At 57.0% G+C, this 18,259-nt stretch overlaps 6 protein-coding genes across 6 annotated transcripts; 2 read left to right on the plus strand and 4 right to left on the minus strand.

Annotated features, from left to right (window-relative positions):
- The first annotated feature begins 150 nt into the window (after nucleotides 1-150).
- On the plus strand, nucleotides 151-2,296 carry BJ171DRAFT_262937 (uncharacterized protein). The gene has a single exon (XM_053106781.1). The coding sequence runs from the start codon at nucleotides 397-399 to the stop codon at nucleotides 2,122-2,124; it is 1,728 nt and encodes a 575-aa protein (XP_052962419.1). The 5' UTR covers nucleotides 151-396; the 3' UTR covers nucleotides 2,125-2,296.
- Nucleotides 2,297-2,535: 239 nt separating this feature from the next.
- BJ171DRAFT_526784 (uncharacterized protein) lies at nucleotides 2,536-4,868 on the plus strand. The gene is made up of 7 exons (XM_053112681.1): nucleotides 2,536-2,911; nucleotides 3,059-3,156; nucleotides 3,310-3,456; nucleotides 3,620-3,727; nucleotides 3,875-4,016; nucleotides 4,140-4,322; nucleotides 4,449-4,868. The coding sequence occupies exons 1-7, from the start codon at nucleotides 2,793-2,795 to the stop codon at nucleotides 4,762-4,764; spliced, it is 1,113 nt and encodes a 370-aa protein (XP_052962420.1). The 5' UTR covers nucleotides 2,536-2,792; the 3' UTR covers nucleotides 4,765-4,868.
- On the minus strand, nucleotides 4,869-7,149 carry BJ171DRAFT_526785 (mitochondrial biogenesis AIM24-domain-containing protein). The gene is made up of 8 exons (XM_053112682.1): nucleotides 6,589-7,149; nucleotides 6,387-6,466; nucleotides 6,135-6,218; nucleotides 5,880-6,047; nucleotides 5,672-5,790; nucleotides 5,328-5,586; nucleotides 5,161-5,237; nucleotides 4,869-4,996 (listed from the first exon to the last, which is right to left on the minus strand). The coding sequence occupies exons 1-8, from the start codon at nucleotides 6,986-6,988 to the stop codon at nucleotides 4,930-4,932; spliced, it is 1,254 nt and encodes a 417-aa protein (XP_052962421.1). The 5' UTR covers nucleotides 6,989-7,149; the 3' UTR covers nucleotides 4,869-4,929.
- Nucleotides 7,150-7,716: 567 nt separating this feature from the next.
- Nucleotides 7,717-11,039, minus strand: BJ171DRAFT_263017 (Piwi domain-containing protein). Its single transcript, XM_053106782.1, has 2 exons — nucleotides 10,569-11,039; nucleotides 7,717-10,266 (listed from the first exon to the last, which is right to left on the minus strand). The coding sequence occupies exons 1-2, from the start codon at nucleotides 10,954-10,956 to the stop codon at nucleotides 7,856-7,858; spliced, it is 2,799 nt and encodes a 932-aa protein (XP_052962422.1). The 5' UTR covers nucleotides 10,957-11,039; the 3' UTR covers nucleotides 7,717-7,855.
- A 748-nt stretch (nucleotides 11,040-11,787) lies between these two features.
- Nucleotides 11,788-12,922, minus strand: BJ171DRAFT_263035 (uncharacterized protein; the record flags this gene model as incomplete). The annotated part of the gene is made up of 1 exon (XM_053106783.1): nucleotides 11,788-12,922. A coding segment is annotated over exon 1 (718 nt), but the record flags the coding sequence as incomplete, so codon positions are not given.
- Nucleotides 12,923-13,076: 154 nt separating this feature from the next.
- BJ171DRAFT_587190 (uncharacterized protein) lies at nucleotides 13,077-14,651 on the minus strand (the record flags this gene model as incomplete). Its single annotated transcript, XM_053114422.1, has 1 exon — nucleotides 13,077-14,651. One exon carries the CDS (start codon nucleotides 14,649-14,651, stop codon nucleotides 13,077-13,079), a length of 1,575 nt encoding a protein of 524 aa, XP_052962424.1.
- Between the last annotated feature and the right edge of the window lie 3,608 nt (nucleotides 14,652-18,259).

The raw sequence follows: 18,259 nt of genomic DNA on the forward strand, positions 1-18,259 counted from the left end.
CAATGCTCCCTTGACCTCTCGTCTGGACGCTCCAGCCCGAGATCTCTGTCACTGTTCCCCCCCTCCCGTCTTTCCATCCGACGTTTCTTCCTATCGCGCAGGTTGGCCTGACTCGCAATCAGAGAAGCCGTCTGCCAATAGCTCGCTGACTCGTTCGGGCAGTGTATTTGCATCTCACCTGCTGTCGGCCTTGCAGAATCTCCAGCGGGACGAGCAGTTCCATCCTCGATATCCTGCATCCTGCATTCTCCATCCCCGTCTTGATCTGATATCGGAATCGGCAGCATCAAGATCCAAGTGGCAGCATCAAGATCCTAGTGGCCGCCAAGTCTGGGCAGATCGGCAACCCATCCCCTTCAAAGCCGAGCCACCTTTCGATCGGGGTCGACTTTCTTCATGAAAATCCAGCCACGCTCAACTCCCCGGTCGGCCTCGGCTGCCGCCATGGCCCCCGACCTGGTTCTGTTCCAGCTCGGCCGGTGGATCCTTCACCTCTTCCCATACTCGGTTTCCAAGTCCATCTTGTTTTCAGCCGCCTGCGTCTCTCGCCACTGGGCCCTGGTTCTGCTTCCGCTACTCTGGTCCGACATCCGCTTCGAAGCCAAGAGCGGCGTCAAGGCGATGCGGGTCTTTACCGACCTCACCGAGAAGAACATCTTTGGGCAGTGCGACCCATCCAAAGAGCCAAGGTCGCTGCTGCCCTACGGCCGGTTCGTCAAACGGGTGCGCTTCCTGGGCAAGAGCAAGGACTACATGGTCTCTCGGGTGCTTCCGCTCTTTGTCAACGCCGAGGCCATCCAGTGCCAGTTTATGCAACCCTTCCGCACGCCGTTCTTGAACTCGCTCCTGGCGCTGGCCATGCCCCGCCTGGCCGAGCTCGAGCTCAAGTGGCTCAAGATGGATGTGGCCAAGAGCGAGCGATCTATCCAGCTGAACAGCGTCACGGCCTCGTCGCTGGCCCGGGAATGGGACCTGCGTGTCCTCAAAGTCACCGGATGCCCAAAGTTTGACGATGCCGTTGCCCGACTGTGGATCCAGCAGGCCGCCCATATCACCGACTTGGACCTCTCGCTATGTTCCCTCACTGCTTCGGGCCTGGCCTATGCCGCTCAGCAGCTGGGCCATCAGCTCTTGCGCTTCACCTTCCGCTCGCGGGCCGAGGGCGAGTCCATCCTCGAGCAGCACATTGTTCACTTTGTGACGGCCTGTCCCAGGCTCGAGGTTTTCACCATCGAATCGCGCATCTGGTCGTTTGCCTTGATCCTGCCAGCGCTCGCAGAGGCATGTCCCAGGCTGACCACTGTCTTCATGACCTCGTGCTTCTCGATGGACCAGCGTTTGTTCGAGAGCAGGAATGTGGTCTCGCTGCTGCGACGGCTGCTCCATCTCACGGCCATGAACTCGTCCTTCTCGGATGTGGCCCTCAGAAGCATCGCTCGAAACGCCACCGCACTCCAGAAGCTGACCGTCATTCCATACAGCCTGCCAGGCGAAGACGCTGCTATGCTGCCGATGCTGTCCTTTGACTCGGACGCCGTGCTCGATCTTGGTATTCACCTCACGAAGCTGCGAAGCCTGACCCTCACGCTGCGGGGATTCATCACGGTCGAAGATGATGCCGACGAGTACGGCTTCCAACCGGGCATCGCCCCCGGCGACCTCGATGGCGGCCAAGAGCGCAGCTTGACCATCGCTCGCTCCATTGCATCGCTGGTCTACGTGGTCCTGCGGTCAAAGTCGCTGGAGCAAGTTCATTTGGTCTATGGCGAGACGGTATCGTCGCTGTGGGTTCTGCAGTATCTCGAAACCGGGGTGCTTCCGAGCGAAATCATATCGTCGTTTGACTGGCGACCGATCGAGAAGTGGGTCGCGGCAATTCAGAAGGGCAAGTTCAACGACGTTGTGCACTCGGGGCACTTTCGAGCCGATCGGATCCGCGCCGTTACCAAGAAGCAGTTCCCGCAGCTGTGGTCGCTGGCTGAAGCAGGCGACTGGCCCGGGTTTGTTGTGCAGTGGGAGGGCTTCTACAACCACTTTTGGGTGCTTCTCGACAGCAGTGTTCGCCACTATGCCACAACGAAAACACAGAAGCAGTTTTTGGCCAACCCACTGGTTATGGGCTGACGGGCATCGAAGGACGGATCAAGAGCAATCCTACCCGGCCTGAATATCGGGTCAAGGATAGTCAAGCCGTGGACTCGGGCATGTGCAGAGTACTGCGACCGGGTTGGCATGCCCAGGGCGCTCACGGCCACAATCCAGCTGCGTCTGAGCCCATGATAGCCCCACGGCCCAGATACTCATGCAAAGGGTAATCCGCCACGATGACGAGTCCGAGCCGCAGGATGTGCGATGCCCAAGACCACCGAGCCGGGCCGCATCGACTGTACTCGCGATCGCATTCGACAGAAGCCATGCAAGTAACCCGGAATACGATCATGGTGCTACGCAGTCAACAGCAACAGGATCAGCAAGCAAAGGTCGCTGCTGGCCATTTGATATCACCCAATACATAGTGTCGTAGTCGATGTGGTTCTCGCAGTCGGGGGGCAACAACAGTGATCGACGACAGCTCATTTCCAGATGCTGGTGGGTTTGGCCAACCGAAATGCCATCTATCCTCCCTTTGATCGTCCCCTTGGGACCCATTCCAGCCTCGAATCGCTGGCGCAAATCCAGTCTTGTCGGCGCAGCATCTCCTGTCGTTTGATTTGACCGCCCTCTGCCCCTGCGACTCTCCTCTTGCAACTCTGCCCTTCATCTTGGTGCTTCCTTCTGCCCATCATCCGACCATGATCGCCCTGGCTCGAGTTCCTCGTGCCTTCATCTCTGGCCGCCTGGTTCGCTCGATTGCGACCCACACACCAGCAGTCACATTCGCTGCCCACGGCTCGCCCGAGTCGGTTCTGGTGTAGGTTGCCGTTGCCCATTCCGCTTTCCATCGAACACCATCGTCGCTTCGTCGCTCGCTTCAGTGAAGAGACGCTGCTATGAGCCATATTCCACCGCAGTGCCAAGCTTTGACGCTCACGCCACCTATTTATCTGCGGCCATCCAGTCCAGCCAAGATCGCACTGCCGGAACTCAAGGACGATGGTGTGCAGCTACAGTTTCTCGCCTCTCCCGTCAACCCCGCCGATCTCAACCAGGTGCAAGGTAGGCTCCGGTGGCTTCGGCAGAACCGTGAACATACTGTCCTTCTCGACGAACTCGCCTGGGATAGCGCTGAGCTTCAGGGACATCATGGCGCCGCTGATCCTTGTCCTCGCATGATCTGGTCTGCATGGTCTGCATGGTCTGAATGAAAAGGCACCTACCCGGTAAAGCCAACGTTTCACCCCGGCCACGGCGCTGTTGGAGGAAACGAAGGCATCGCCAGAGTCGTCGCCGTCGGATCCCAGGTTTCCAGCGTTGTTCCCGGTGACCTTGTTCTGCCTCTCGATGGCCCATCGCATGGTACGAATCGGCTCCAAATGCCTGCCTTCTGCACCAAATATACTCGCATGCGCTCGACATTGATCCACCGGCACCCGGGAACCGAGGAATACGCGCAGAGCGAGCAAGATCTGCTTTTGAACCTTGGCGGTGCTCGCTTGCTACTGACGAAAGTGTTGTGCAGGTACCTGGAGAAAGTATGCCAATGTGAGCTCGGACAAGGTGCTCAAAGTCGACCTTGGGAAGGCTTCGATCGTTGCCGGGGCCACGGTCACAGTCAATCCATGCACAGGTTCGGGCTGAGCTTCGAGCAGAATCAGATATGGGGGATGACGAGGCGACTCTGGTCGGCAGAGCGCATGGCCTTGGGACGACGCTTCGCCTGGCCAATATGCCGCCAGCATAGAACCTGACTAGTGCAATCTGGCCGAATCCACAGCGTACAGAATGCTCAAGGACTTTGTGTCGCTCCAGCCCGGCGATGTTGTCGTCCAGAACGGAGCAACTTCAAGCGTTGGGCAGGCTGTGATCCAACTGGCCAAGGCCTGGGGCATCCAAACAGTCAACGTCATCCGTCCAAGGTGTGAGAGTGCAGCAATGCATTGGTGCGTCGGTGCACATCCGGGCAACAGAGCACTGGCGCCGATAGGGCCGACGCAATTGTCGCTGCGTTGCAGTTACTGACGATCGTCCTTGCTGTCCAGACCCGATTTTGACAGGGTCGAGAGCGATCTCAGGGATCTTGGCGCCACCCTGGTTCTTTCGGAAGACGACGTTCGCAAGCCCGAGACCCTCCGAAAGGTTCAGCAGCTGGGTCCCCGCTTGCCGCAGCTGGCTCTGAACTGCGTTGGCGGCAAGAGCGCAACCAACCTCGTCCGACTCTTGGGGTGAGTGGTGCCTCCATAGACCGATGTGCATGTGGTTCGTGCTAATGGCCGAGTCGAGCAGCCTGGCCACACACTGCAGACACTAACTCGCAGGACACGATGCGCCGCTTTTCGACCTGTATCCAGCGACAATGGCATCATGGTGACGTACGGAGGCATGTCCAAGGAGCCGTTGACATTCCCTACTTCGCCCTTCATTTTCAAGAACTTTACTGCAGCGGGCTTCTGGATGACCCGCTGGTACCAGCAAAACTCGATCGAGCAGCGCAAGAGCATGGTGGACGAGTTGCTGCAGCTTACGAGCGAGGGCCGTTTCAAAGATCCCTGGCACCAGCTGGTGCGCTTGACCGGAGATGCTGCCGACGACCGCCTTTCGATTGCCGCCGCGCTGCAGAACTCGTCCAAGCAGGGTGCAGGCAAGCAAATTATCGTGTACGAGTGAAAGCCGAGTGTGATGTGCAGGCTGGCAAGGCATACAGCACCGTTATGCCTCCACGTATTCAAGCTGTGGGCTGAGCGTCCATATCGCAAAGCAGCGAAGTGTATTAGCAGTTGCGAATAATTGACAACCAGAGACTTTCCCGATGGCCCGGTTGCGTGGTCCACTCTACAACTTCTTGTAATGCTCGGCAACGGCGCGAGCTTGATCCTCGTTGAGGCTGGGAGTCGTGAGTCTGAGGGCGATGTGAGTCACAGTGATCGTCGAGAAGTCAGTAGGAAGCGGGGGATTGAGCAGCGAGTATCAACTCCCCCCCTCGGGTGGGCTTCAAGTGGCTCACTATAGGAGCGGAAGCGGCATGTCCATAAACACGAACGACATATCACAAGCACTGCCTACATTTTGGAGATGTACGACGATGACTCGGCATGGGACGAGATATAGATGTCGCCTGGCCCTTCGAGGCGGTAGAGTCCCTGGACGGTGGAGTACAGAAATGAGGGTGAGCGGTGTATACACATCCAAAAGAAAGCCGTCGGATTCTGCTGCTTCCATCAGCCTCGCACCTTGTCGCCATCGAGAGCGGCTTTGACTCTGGCTCGGACGGCCCAGAGGACCCAGAGGACTGTTCGCACCGAGCTGTGTTTGACAGCACGGGCATAGCCTGTAATCGACTCGCCGATGCGACTGGCCAAGGTAGAGGCAGAGGCAGAGGCAGTGGCATCTTGAGCCTGTGTCTTTGCAGCCTGTTCCAGAGCCACATGCGGTGTCGACGGTGCGACCAGAGGAGTGGTTTCGACGGAGGTGTCCCAGCCAACAATGTAGCTGGGGGAGGAGCAGCATGGCGGGAGGAGGTTAGGATCGAGTGGGTGCAGCGTGCAGGGCTCGCTATCGATGCGGTATTCCATACCTAGGATGCACGATGTACTGCTCGCCAGACTTGAGATGGATGCGGTAGAGTGTACCGCAGCTCTGCAGTGCAAGCTGTCCTCTGCCGCTGACCTTGTAGTTGAACAGGCCGTCGACGCTCTGAGCACCAAGGCGGGATTTCATGCTTGTGAGCCAGCGATGCTTTCGACCGCATCCACACGCAGCTGCAGGCTGGAAATCGATCCTACCAGTCCAAAGGCACGGAGACGGTTGTCGACAGCGATGTGAGGGGTGGCTGCAAGAAAGTTCTTTCGGCGTATATAGAGCTCACGCGAGCCGTCCAGGCTCACAATGTCGATGCTGCCAAACGACTTTGGCGTGATCAGCACGTCGCCAGCAGAGTCCCGGGCCGTGTACTGAGGCAAGAGAATGACGCTGGTTAGGCTGTTGATGGGGACATGGCATATTTGCCGAGACCACGAGCCCCAAAGCGACGGACAAACCTGTTGGAAGAACAGCGGGCCACCAGCAGCCTTTCGGGAAACCGATTCGGACCAGCCGCCTTCTCTGGAGAGCGATGAGATAATCTGATGACCCCCCGAGTCCAGCGCAGAGATAGAGGTGAGAATCGAATCATCAGCTCGGCAATCGGTTTAGGCCAGCAATCCATGGTTGCAAGCCGCCAGCTTGGCATTGTCTTCAGCCACAGCAATTGGCCTCAAACTCGATCCTGGCCATCGCGCGGCCTAGCCTACATTCGAGGAGTATCCGATGCTGGTCGAGAATCCGGTGATGATGTGCGAGGACGGAGGGAGGGCAGCAAGAAGCAGCGATCCTGTGGTCCGATAGAGCCAAGAAATCAGCTATGGGGCTCGTGGGCTGCTGATATCCTGGCCGCCGAACAGCGTGGAGGCAGTTCGCCATCGGCTGTCGATCTCTCTGGACATGACGACTCACCGGCATGATCGGGCTGAAGCACCTTGAGCTGCGGCTCTGGTTCCGAAGGAGGCTGAATCCACTTGGAGGCAGCATGCACTGGAGTAAAATCCGACGGAGTGGGAGAGTTGGCTGTCAAGATCTGATCGGATATCGCAGCGGGTTGCGATGATCGGTCCAGTCCAGGGCACGTCGGCGTGCATATGCAACAGGACTCTGCTCTTGGTGCCAATGGACAAGAAAGCTGCTGCCCATGCGAGAGTGTAACTGTCGGGTTGGTCGACAGGGGTTGATGATTACCATTGACGAGGGGATCCTCGGGCTCGGCTGTGGCGACAGGGCGCTGGATTGTCGTAATGGACCGGATGCCTTGGGCGGCAGTGCGGTTTCTGAGGCAGGCTCTCGCAGCAGGAGCAATCATCTGTCGTTCGTCGGGAAGGTGGAGAATGGTTGATGAACAGGGTTGGAGGGGTATGTTGCCCAGCCAGCGAACAGCAGCCTGGCCAGCATTCACTGGTGTCCTCGCTCCTGGAGCTCCGTGTATCAAGCCGACCCGTACCTTGAATCAGCGGCTCGCGGGAGAGGCTCTTGGATCGATCAGCGGCGGGAGAGCGCTCGCTGGTGGGTCGGTTGCGGGCCGAGATGGAGAGGCCACGACAGAAGCAAACGCAAAAAGCGCAAACCCACAGCGCGTCCGTCGCGCCAGCCCAGACAACCCCAGGGCAAAGCGCGATGGAAACACTCGGTTGGGTGGCTTCAATCACTTCTGCGAGTGTCTGCCACCTGGAGTTTGTCCAAGACTCCAAGATCGCTGCGGTCGGTCGAGTCTGCCACAAAAGGGAGAGCGCCGACGGGTGTCATCGAGCCAGGCGTCCGCGATCAAGTACCGCTCAACCCGCAAGCCATGCTCGCCATCCGCATTTCCAAGTTCCTCATTTGGATATGGACAGGTTGTCGTTATGGTCGGTGTGCTCGGCAGCAGATTCGGATGGTGTGCTGCCGATGGGATAGGCGAGAGGGAATACGATCTGACTGCAGTGTTTACGATGCCATGTGCACAAGAGGAGTCATTCAATCGATCGCTGCAAACATGGTGCATCATTCAATAAACCCGTAGCGGATGTAGCGCATTGTTTGCGAGGAAGCACATCGTCTCGTCGACCAGCACCGGCGGATTGGGGGTCGCCATGGCCAGCATCCTTGTCTGCTTTGCGCTTGGGCTGCTCTCACCAACGAGGAGCCAGGCGCATCCACCTTTGTGGATGTGAACTTTGCAGACAGGGTGGTTTCACATGTAGAACATACTATAGGCATCGGCAATGGGGCAGGCAAGCGGGAGGAGTGTTGCCTCCACCGGGGTTTTGCCGCTCGGGTTGCTGGGGTTGTTTGGGTCGCTCGGACCTCTCTGACCACTCGCGGTGCTTGTACTAGCGATGTCGCTAAAGTTGTCATCCAGGAGGAGCTTGGCCTTGTCTGCCAGATGGTGCGCAAAATAGACCGGGCTGGCGATGCTGAGACTGCGGGTTGCGCGGCCGGACAGATAGGTCAGGTTGTATGTGAGCGCCTGCAGATCATCGGGGCGGATCTTGTTGTCGTCGTAGATCACATGGTAGTGAGTTGGTCGGCTGGTTCCAAGGAGTCCGGCATGGGACTGGAGGAAAAAGTCATATTCGAACGGATGGGTGATGGTATCTTCGATCAGAGTGCCTGGAGAGCAGTTGCCGGTGCGGTCGCCTCCGGGTCCGTTGTCCTGTGGGAAGAAGCGGACGTGGTGGCGCTTCTGGCAGATAATGAAGGTGACGCCGATGTTGTTCAAGTTGAGCTCGTGGCACGCATCCTGAATCGCGGCGACCTCCAAGTCCAGGATGTTTTCAAATTGGCCTGAGGAGACGCCGTCACGGTAGACAATGATCTTCTCGGGCGAAATGGGGATGCCGTTGATCAAGTTGTTTTTGCGGAAAGCTTTGAGGGCCTCGATCACCATGGCCTTGAGCTCCAGGACGCCTTCGCTGCGGGACAACTGGAGTTTGACAAAGGGCACGAAGCGAGTCGATTCGGGATCGATGCCAGCAACAAGGGCAACGATGGAGGGAGCAGCCGATCCTGGTGGCGGGTGGCTCACATCGATTCCCAAAATCAAGGTCGGGCGAGACATGAGAGGGGGCATCTGGCGGACTTTGTTGACTTTGCCGCCGAGCTTTATGGCGACCTTGGTGGCGACGTTGCCGGCGTACTGATCATTTATATCCTGGGCATTGGCCACGTTTCTGTCCACAAGACACTGGGTTATAACTCCGGCGGTGCACAGCGATATCTTCTTGACGGCCGCATAGATTGCAGTATTGCCCTTCTTGGAATTGCCAATGGCCGGAATGATGCAAACAAGGATCGAGGGCCTGGTGCCGTTTTTCTTCTCCGTTTCTTTGAAACATGTCATCATCGCGGTTGAGACATCGGTGGCAACATTTTGTGGGTTAATATTGGCGATATGGACTGGGATGTGTTTGGCGCAGATATTTATGCCGTATCTTTGCCACTTCCGGACAAGAGCGTGGGCAATGGCTTCGGCTTCGTATTGACCTTTGGGTGCAAACCAAACGAACCCGATGCTCCGCACCACAGGCGAAGAGTAAAACTCGACATTCTTGAGCATCCAGGAGCCATTATTGGCTCGGAGGCTGGTGTTGCCAAAGACCAATTCCGGGGACTGGAGGACCCGCGCTGGCACGGACATGAGGGAGGGCTGCGACTCGACTTGGATTCCAAAGGCGCGAGCGGTGTCATTGGTCTCGTACTTGAACAGCTCTACGCTGCTGAGGGCCTGCTCGATCTGGCGACGTCGTTCGTTTGGATTGGTTTTGGCGGTCTTGAGCATATCATCTGTTTGTCTTGCGCTGAGCTTTTTGAGGAAGCGCTGACCGGGCACGACATTCACACACTCCATGGGAACAACGATCCGCCCGTTTGAAGACTTGATGCAAGGGAGGAACCCGTAGCGAACGCGATATTCGTACTGCTCCATGAAATACTCAGCCACCGACACATTTCGGGTGTCGTTTTCGCGTTTGATATCAAACCTGAAACGGTCGGGGGTCTCGCTGAGGATCTTACCGATGCGGTAGCGGCGACGAACGCCCTCGCCGCGGTAGTTGGTCTCGACTTTGACGTTCTTGAGCTCCTTGCTCAAGATATCCAGGCCTGGGAGGATATTCCTGGGGTCCTTGCAATCAAGAATGTCCATGGCAATGTCGACGAGGTTCTTTCCGCCGGTGCGGAAGGCGGCGGTGGCGATGTCGATGTTGACACCGAGGCTTCCGCAGCGCATGGGGCGCGCAGACTGGTGGAATCCACGCCAGATCTCAAGGCCGTTGGAGATTTTGATGCGATCGTTTGGCGAGAAAATGTTGTCGCGGATGCGCAGATAGTGGCGGCTCGGGACGGAGCGCAGAATAATGCCTATGGCTGCCAAAGCGTGCTCGATGCTCTCGCTCTTGTCGGCTTTGGCATGGCAGAACCTCTGGAGCTCAAAAAAGTTGATGGTTGTAGCTTCCTTGAAGGTGATGGTGAACTCTTTCTGCTGGGCCTTGCTCCGGGGAGACAGCCTGTGAAAGGAAGTGGGAGCTCTGGAAGTGGACGGTGGCGAGTAGCGTCCCTGGCTCCTCTGCTGGTAACCGCCGCGTCCCCTTGGGCCGAAATTGCCTTTGGGTGTGGCGGATCGGACAAGGAGACCAGAAGGACATATGAGTATGAGTCAATCGGTTATGCGCACAAGGATAGCAAGTCGACGATAGGCAGGTCAAGGGCGATGATGGAGGGCGCAGCCGATCAAACGGTGGACACCGGCGGCAAGAGGAGGGAAGCTTGGCGCAAACAGTCGCAAGCAGAGATGGGCAGTAGAGACAAGTCGGGTGGTGGCGGAACGATAAAGGATTGGACAGACGCGAACACTTTTGCGGGGTCAAGCGCAGATCCAAGCCAGCGGAAAATGGCTCGTTGCCTACCTCCAGCGGGCATTGGTTTGGCAGGCGTCGAGGCGAGTCGCTCCATTTCGCTTTGCTCGTCCTCGTCATAGGGAACGGTGAAGGTCATGGTGGACTCGGGCAAGCGAGCGTTGGCAATAGCAATCTTTTGGCCATCAAAGACGACAAAGAGATCGATTTTTTTGTCTGGCTCACCGTTCGAGACGGTGGCGGGCAAGAGTTTGCGAGCATGCCAGAAGAGAGCCTTGGCCTTTTCGGGAGGAAGCTCAGGATGAATGGTCACGTCGTATTGAAAGACATTCGAGGTGGAGAATCGGGTCATCTTCACGATGTTGGTGGTCACATAAAGGCTTCTGCCGACCGAGCCCATTCCAGGCCGTTTAGGAAGTCTTGCTTCGGGATTGGCCATGGTTCAGCCAACAGGACGTCTCAAGAAAGGCAAGAATACGCAAGCAAGTCTGAGGGAGAGCTGTCGGGAGCGGTCTGGTGGCGTCAGGTTGCAGGGCCGTGGGTATGGGTGTTGTCTGGGGGTATTGGTGGTGTTGGGGGTATAAACAGATCGCAGAGGCTGCTCGGCTACAAAGAGGGCTCGCTCCTCGGCACAAACAAAAGCTGGCTGCAGCTGGGCGGAAGACGGTCGGTCCGAAGCGGGCGATCGACAGAGGAGCGAGATGAAGACGGAGCCGGAGGAAGCCAGAGCGACGAGGAAAGGAGAGGGGATGGCTGGTTGACGCGTCGTGGGGCGGGCGGCCGAGCTTTTGAGCAGCGGAGAGCGGGGAGATGCAAGCGAGAGAAAGGATGAGCACGACCAAAAGTAACGACGCAGCGGGGACAGCGGAAGCGCTGGTGCAGGCGATCGCAGTGCTCCGATCTCTGATTGGATCTCTGGCAGACGACTTTGGCATCGCAGCGAGATGTCTTGGTTGATGTGATGCGGCGCCGGCATGGACTGGGGCAGGCATATGCAGACGGTGATGGCGACGGCCCTGAGAGTCGTCGTGCATATCACACCACACCACACACCACACACCACCACACAGCGCTGCATCTCAGCGTAGCATTAGCAAGTCCACTATCAACATCCGACCGAGGCAGCACCGCGCCTCTGATCTGGGAGAATACTCTCGTAACTCAACGCCAGCCGGGCGAATCGCTCCCAGACACCATCGATGTCGCCGCTGTCACTCATGAGCTGGCCAGTCACACGCCCGATTGCTTGCACCACAAACGACGCCATGCAATTCTGTCCCACGAATGCCAGCCAGCTTCTGGGATAGTGACCCCATCGCCACCCCTGTTCTTGCCGTCGATTTCGCCCTCTTCCCAACCACCAGGAGGCAGCCCTCTTTGGCCGGTCTCTGCCCGTCTCCGCCTGCTTCCCCAAGTCCATCGGCTCGTCTCCACCAGCACCAGAACCATGTCCGAGCCAGCCATTCTCTTCTCCTACAACACGAACCAACCCGCCTGGCAGATCCAGAGCCCCTGTCTGCCTCAACATGCTCTCCGCGGTCATCGGCCAGCGCCTCTCCCTGTACGAGCTGCAGAATCGCCTCGACGTCTTGACGCAAAACCTTACTGCCAAGAACAACGTCTTCCTCTTTGCCATCATGTGCCTCGGCTTTGGATCCTTCCTCGGCGGCATCATCTGGATCATTGCTGCAGGCGCCAACTTTGGATTTGGCCTGCCGCCTCCGTTCATGATCATGTTTCCAGGCATCATAGTGGCAATGATCGCGGGCAGCATCCGGCAGTTGTTTTTCTCTCGAAGTCTTGGGAGGATTGACAGCCAGCTGCCGGGGCTGCTGCAGCAATTCAATCAAGTTGATATCTCCAAGGGTCTCCTGTGGGATCAGCACTCGACCAACGAGATTATTGAGACACACTACCAGAACGGTCGCAGGGTCAGTTCCGCCACTTCCAAAAAGATCTGGGTGGTGTCCCTCACCGTCCTGAAGCATCCTGGCGTATGAGATGACATCAACATCGAGATCATCAAGATCAGAATTCAAGAGCACTCCCAGCTGCGTAAACTCTAACCACGCAGAAGGCGTCAACCACAGCTAGTCTTTGCATGAAATGACATCATTTCCTTATCTTGAGGCACCGATATGATAACTGGCCAGGTGAATGCAATTGCCGAGCCCCTTGAGGGAGTCGATTGAAGATGCTGATCAGGGCACACTGCCTGGTGTCGGATCAAGGGAGGATGGTCCTGGTCGTGCTCATCATCTGCGGCTGCAGGACGAGAATCGATGAGTGAATGTTGATAATGGCGTTGTCGAGTCATCGGATGTTTCTGTCGATCGATATGAGCGATGGATATGGGACAGCATTATTTGAATATGAGATTTATTGGGTTTCTTGGATGCCGAATACAATATCACTCGGCAAATTTCGATTGATTGTAACCACTTTTCTGATCCACTATTTGGCATCATGGTGTTTCGGGTGGGTGTGGGCGGCGCGGTTCGCTTGGCTGCTTGCATATTCAGTGTTGGGACATGGCTGTTCGGGAATGGCACTCGGTGATCAGGGCCACAAGCCGAGTTCGTTGAGTCTTTTTATGGCCCAATTGTAACTCTGCTTGGCGGATTTGCGCCACCAGAAGACGGCGGTGTCGATGTTGACAGGGACACCCCATCCAAACTCGTAGCAATCCCCGAAATAATCTTGCCCATACCGATTGCCCTGCTCGGCCGACTTGCGATACCACTCAACCGCTTTGATATAATCCTTGGTGACGCCGTGTCCATGGGAGTAGCACACACCAACCATCCACTGCCCGTACGAGTTGTCTTGGTCAGCTGATTTGCAGAACCACTCGAATGCCTTCTGTTCGTCCTTCGACACTCCTCTGCCGCTTCGATAGCAAAGTCCGATCCAGTACTGGCTGTCACTGTGTCCATGGATGGCAAGCTGTTCGAAGATGCATGCTGCTTTCTCTTCATCCTTCGTGGTTCCGTACCCATTGAACAGATACACAGCCATGAGATGCATGCAGAGCCAGTCTCGGTCCGATTTCAGCTGGCACAATTGGAAGAGCTTGCGGGAAATGCGTGAGTCGGAGGGAGCCCAACTACCAACCCAGGACATTGCTTCCCCAAGCTTGAACTCATCCGATTCGTTGTCTCGGATGATCTTGATGCCTTTCTGTTTATCGAGCTGGGTACCCCGGCCGAGATAGTGCATCCACCCAACCATGTGGGTGGCGATGGGTTTGATGATCGGATCTGTAGACTTGGTGCTGACTTCCTGCCAGTGGTTGAAGGCAATTTCGTCGCTCTGTTCAACACCATGGCCGAGGAATGAGAACCAAGCTTGCAAGAACACGATGTGGAGACGGCCGTCTTCGCCGCCTTGATCTGCGGCCTTGGAATACAGCTTGATGGCTGTGTTATAGTCATGATCGACACCTTCACCACTCTCATAGCATCGACCGAGGACGACTTGGGCGTGAGGGATTCCACGATCTGCAAGCCTGCGATACAACTCGGCGGCCTTGGTGTGGTCTTGGTTGACTCCAAGCCCGTTGCGATAACACTCAGCCAGGTGGAACTGTGCCATCGTGTGGTTTGTGTTGGCGGCGATCTCCAAATGGCGGAAGATTCGCTGGCGGATAGCTTGCTGCTCGGATTTCTCCAAATACTGATCGATAGCGAGTTCGACTTGAAGGATCCGTGCCAAAAAATACGAGGCCACAGCATTGCCCTGCTCTGCCAAGGTAACGAGCCAGGATCGATTGGCTGAGTTTGGATCCTCGCAGTGCAGTGAGAGGGCAATCTGGTCGCTGGGCATGAGGCCGATCCGCAACTGTCCATTGGGAGAGCACAATCCAGCCTTCCAACACCAGCTGTTGAAACGAGGCAGCTTGGAGCTCAGGAGAGGACGGACTCGTTTGCACACGAGAAGGAGGGTCTTGATTGTGTTCAAGTCGAGTGCCAGCTGGAAGGTGTCGTTGCAGCAGATGATGGTGAATATGTCTGGGTTGTGTTCGAGGGAGAGCTGGGTGATATCGGGCATCGAAGAGGCTGCTCTGGCTTCAGCTTGGCTTTGGTGAGTGGCAGATGATGCGGTGGTTGAAGCAGACTCGATCATGCTGGCCATGTTGAATGTGGGAAGGAGGAAAGTGGATGATGGCGATGGACAGGGGCCAGAGGGAATTTGTGGCGAAGCAAGCCAAACCCTGGCAAGCCATACACTGGCCATTGAACACACACACACAAGCCTGGCTCGATCTGATGGTTTGATGGCTGGAATCGATGTTCTTTGCACTGCCACAGGCACCGCCACATTCATCGAACATGAATCGAACATGGAATCGAGCCCACATCTCAAACTCAGTGCTCACAACCATGTCCATCCTAGTTCCCTCATTTTCTCATTCCCTTGCATCTCGTAGCACACCAGAACCAACACCAGTTGATGGTCGGACAAGATGGAATCCAGATTGCAGAGGTCATGGCCAAGATCACTTGTGCGAGGCTTCCATCAGAGTGTTGTGGTTCAAGTATGGAGAGGCGAGCAATGCCGTAACTCGCCTGAGAGGAGGAGGGGTACTGGACAATGATGCGACGGGAGTATCGTCTCTGTCCCAGGTTATGGGATAGAACTGGGTCGATGGTCGATGAGAGTGAGATGAGTGACTCGGCCATGAAATGCAGTCTTGGACCGAAGTTGGCTCGTGAATGTAATCTCGATCCTCTTGGAATACTGCGACTCTGGTCCTCATAAGGGATCGCATCAGATGATCCTGTGGTGTTTCGTTATTTCTGGTATTCGTGGTCAGCGCAGATGCAGAGAGGCCAGTGTCACGGACGGGCAGGGCTGGAGAGGACGGAACGGCGGGCGAGGCTCGAGCGAAGGCAGGACGGAAGCGAGGCGACGGCAGGGCGGAAGCAGGACGGGATCGGGGGGACGGGGACTGGAGACGGTCGTTTATTTGGCGAACGACGCAGGGCAAGGCGGAGAATACAGGTGATTCCTCTTGCTGGGCCTCTCGGGCGACGGGGATGGCGCCTTTATATAGTTTGGGCCCAGCAAGAGTCGGTGCGGGGAACCGGGTCGAGGTTCTCACGCTGCGTCGCTCAGTCTGCGTGCACGCGCTATGTGACGAACACGCCGGTTCGTCACATCACACCCTTCTCAACCCTTGCGCTTGCTTGTTGGGGGGAACTGGCTTCTCTGGGAAGCGCTGGTGGAACTCCTTGACAATCAGTGGTGCGTGGGCAAGATTCGAAGCGGGTTCCCAAGTGGCTTCGGTGATGTGATAGCCTCTCCAGGCGACCAAGTATTGGATTCCCCTCGCTTGCCTTCTCGAGTCCAGAATCTCTTCAACTTCGTATTCGAGTTGGTCTTCCACCTCGATTGGAGGTGGAGGAGGGATATCCCGGTTGGGGATCGTTGACTTGTGGTACGGCTCCAGGAGTGCGGTGTGGAACACCGGGTGCACTCGGAAGTGTGCTGGGAGGTCCAGCTCGAACGCTACCTCGTTCACCTTCCTCTTGATCTTGTAAGGGCCAATTCGCCTATAATCGAGCTTCTCCGACGGGCGTGTGGTCTTGATGTTGACCCGCCGGAGCCACACCTTGTCGCCCGGTGCATACGGCGGTGGTTCTGCCCGGTGATGGTCGGCAAATCGTTTGTGTCGTTCTTGCGCCTCTGTCAAGACCTTTGTCAGTGTTAGAGTCCGAAGGGGACTCAACGGCAAAAGAAGAAGTGAGCTCGAAGTGAGCTCAGGGAAAGCAAGGGTTGTAACAGGACTGGGGACTGGACGAGAGCGGACGGACTGGAGTGAGCGGGTAACGACTGGTTTACTAGGCGAAGGACGGTGTTGTCGTCTCGCCGGTTTATTTTCGGCGGGCGACGCCTTGCATTTACATCCCTGGGGGGTAGCGGACCGGCTTGCCTGCGCTCCTTGGCGCGGGCTAAGCCCCCTCGGGATGCCTTCCGGGTCGTCCCGGAGCTCCCTGTCCGCGTGCCCATTACATCACCCTCTTCCTAAGCCCCCTTCCTATGTCTGGGGTGTCTTGCGGACTTGGTCTTGGTCGGCGTTCGAGGCTTCAAGGGGTACCGTTGATGGAATTCTTGGACTACTTGAGGTGCGCTCCTGCAATTCTCTTCGGATTCCCACGAGTCTTCGTCTGGTCCGTAGCCCCTCCATCGGATCAGGTATTCCAACTTATTACCCCTTACCCTTGAGTCCAGTATCTCCTGCACCTCATATTCTTCGTGGCCGTCAATTTCGATCGGCGGTGGAGGAGGTGCCTGTCGTCCTGGGAGCTCATTGGGCTTGACCGGTTCCAGCAGAGACGCATGGAACACCGGATGGATCCGGGCCATCGACTTCGGCAGCTTGAGTTCGAAGGCCACCTCGTTGATCGCCCTAACGACTTCGAAGGGTCCAAGGCGCTTCCAATCCAGCTTGTCGCTTGGGCGCTGCGTCCTTATGTTGCGACGAGACAACCAGACCTTGGATCCGACGGCAATGTCAAAAGACTTACGGTGCCTGTCGGCGTTGGCCTTCTGTCTGGACTGTGCGTCCGCGAGGTGAGTCTTGAGTTGTTCGAGGTGCTGCTTGATTTTTTCGATGCGCTCCTCGGCTGCAGGCACCTCGGACTGGGTCGACAGCTTGAAGTCACAGGCAGGGTGGAATCCGTAGTTCGCATAGAACGGTGTGCTCTTGGTGCTCGAGTGGGCCGAGTTATTGTATGCGAACTCAGCTAACGGCAAAAGCGAGACCCAATCGTCCTGTTGGTAATCGCAGTAACATCGGATGAAGGTTTCGAGGACGCTGTTGACTCTTTCCGACTGCCCATCCGACTCGGGGTGGTAGGCGCTGGACAGGTCAGTCGAAGTGCCCAGAAGCTCATGGAATCGTCGCCAGAAGGTGGACTTGAACTGCGGACCCCTGTCCGTCACGATGGACTTGGGAGCCCCGTGGATCCTGAAGATGCTGTCCATGAACAGCGTTGCCGTTTCTTCGGCCGTGATGGAGGTACTGCAAGCCCGGAAGTGGGCCATCTTCGTGAGCCTGTCGACGAACACGGCAATTGCGTCGAAGCCTTCGGACTTGGGAAGTTCGACCACAAAGTCCATGGATACGGCCGACCAGGGTGACTCCGGGATCGGGAGTGGCTTAAGCAGTCCGTATGGTGCGTGGCGTGCTGGCTTGGCTCTGCAGCACGTCTCGCAGGACTGCACGTACTTGCGCACCGTGGCGGCCATCTTGGGAAACCAGTAGTTCCTGCTCAGGAGCTCCAGTGTTTTCTCCCTCCCAAAATGGCCCGCCGTCCTCGAGTCGTGGCTGTCCCACAGCACTTCAAGCTGCAGCTCGGTGGTCGGGACATACAGCAACCCGTCTCGGAAGAGGAGTCCATCTCGGAGGCGGAAGGCATGGAATCGCGGGTTGGTCAGGTTTGCGATTACTTCCTGGGCATAGGGGTCAGTCTGTTGAACTGCCTTGACCTTCTCCTCGAATGCCGACAGTGCTATCACCTGAAGGGCAGCGATTCTGAGGCGACTTGCATCCAGCAGCACTTGGTGCTGCTGTGTGTAAGCCGGCTCGTCCGGCTTGATCTCCAGCTGGGGCTTCCTGGAGAGGGCGTCGGGCACGACCATCTCCCTTCCAGGCTTGTACACGATCTCGTAGTCAAACTCGGACAGGAACATCGCCCATCGCGCTTGGCGACGGTTGAGCATGCGACTGGTGGTGA

Source organism: Polychytrium aggregatum (assembly GCF_025602895.1).
Source record: "Polychytrium aggregatum strain JEL109 chromosome Unknown BJ171scaffold_61, whole genome shotgun sequence".
Lineage (NCBI taxonomy): Eukaryota > Fungi > Chytridiomycota > Chytridiomycetes > Polychytriales > Polychytrium > Polychytrium aggregatum.

Bases quoted from the DNA above. Each gene is read 5' to 3' on its own strand.
- BJ171DRAFT_526785 (XM_053112682.1), bottom strand. From the start codon at position 6,988: ATGATTGCTCCTGCTGCGAGAGCCTGCCTCAGAAACCGCACTGCCGCC. The intron at 5,238-5,327 runs GTGCGAGGCTGA...TCCACCGTCCAG, and splicing joins CCGCTCTCGATGGCGACAAG to GGACTCTACCGCCTCGAAGG. The intron at 4,997-5,160 runs GTAGGCAGTGCT...CATCGCCCTCAG, and splicing joins TCGTCGTACATCTCCAAAAT to ACTCACGACTCCCAGCCTCA.
- BJ171DRAFT_262937 (XM_053106781.1), top strand. From the start codon at position 397: ATGAAAATCCAGCCACGCTCAACTCCCCGGTCGGCCTCGGCTGCCGCC.
- BJ171DRAFT_263017 (XM_053106782.1), bottom strand. From the start codon at position 10,956: ATGGCCAATCCCGAAGCAAGACTTCCTAAACGGCCTGGAATGGGCTCG. The intron at 10,267-10,568 runs GTAGGCAACGAG...CCACACCCAAAG, and splicing joins CAAACCAATGCCCGCTGGAG to GCAATTTCGGCCCAAGGGGA.
- BJ171DRAFT_526784 (XM_053112681.1), top strand. From the start codon at position 2,793: ATGATCGCCCTGGCTCGAGTTCCTCGTGCCTTCATCTCTGGCCGCCTG. The intron at 3,157-3,309 runs GTAGGCTCCGGT...CTGAATGAAAAG, and splicing joins CGATCTCAACCAGGTGCAAG to GCACCTACCCGGTAAAGCCA. The intron at 4,323-4,448 runs GTGAGTGGTGCC...ACCTGTATCCAG, and splicing joins AACCTCGTCCGACTCTTGGG to CGACAATGGCATCATGGTGA.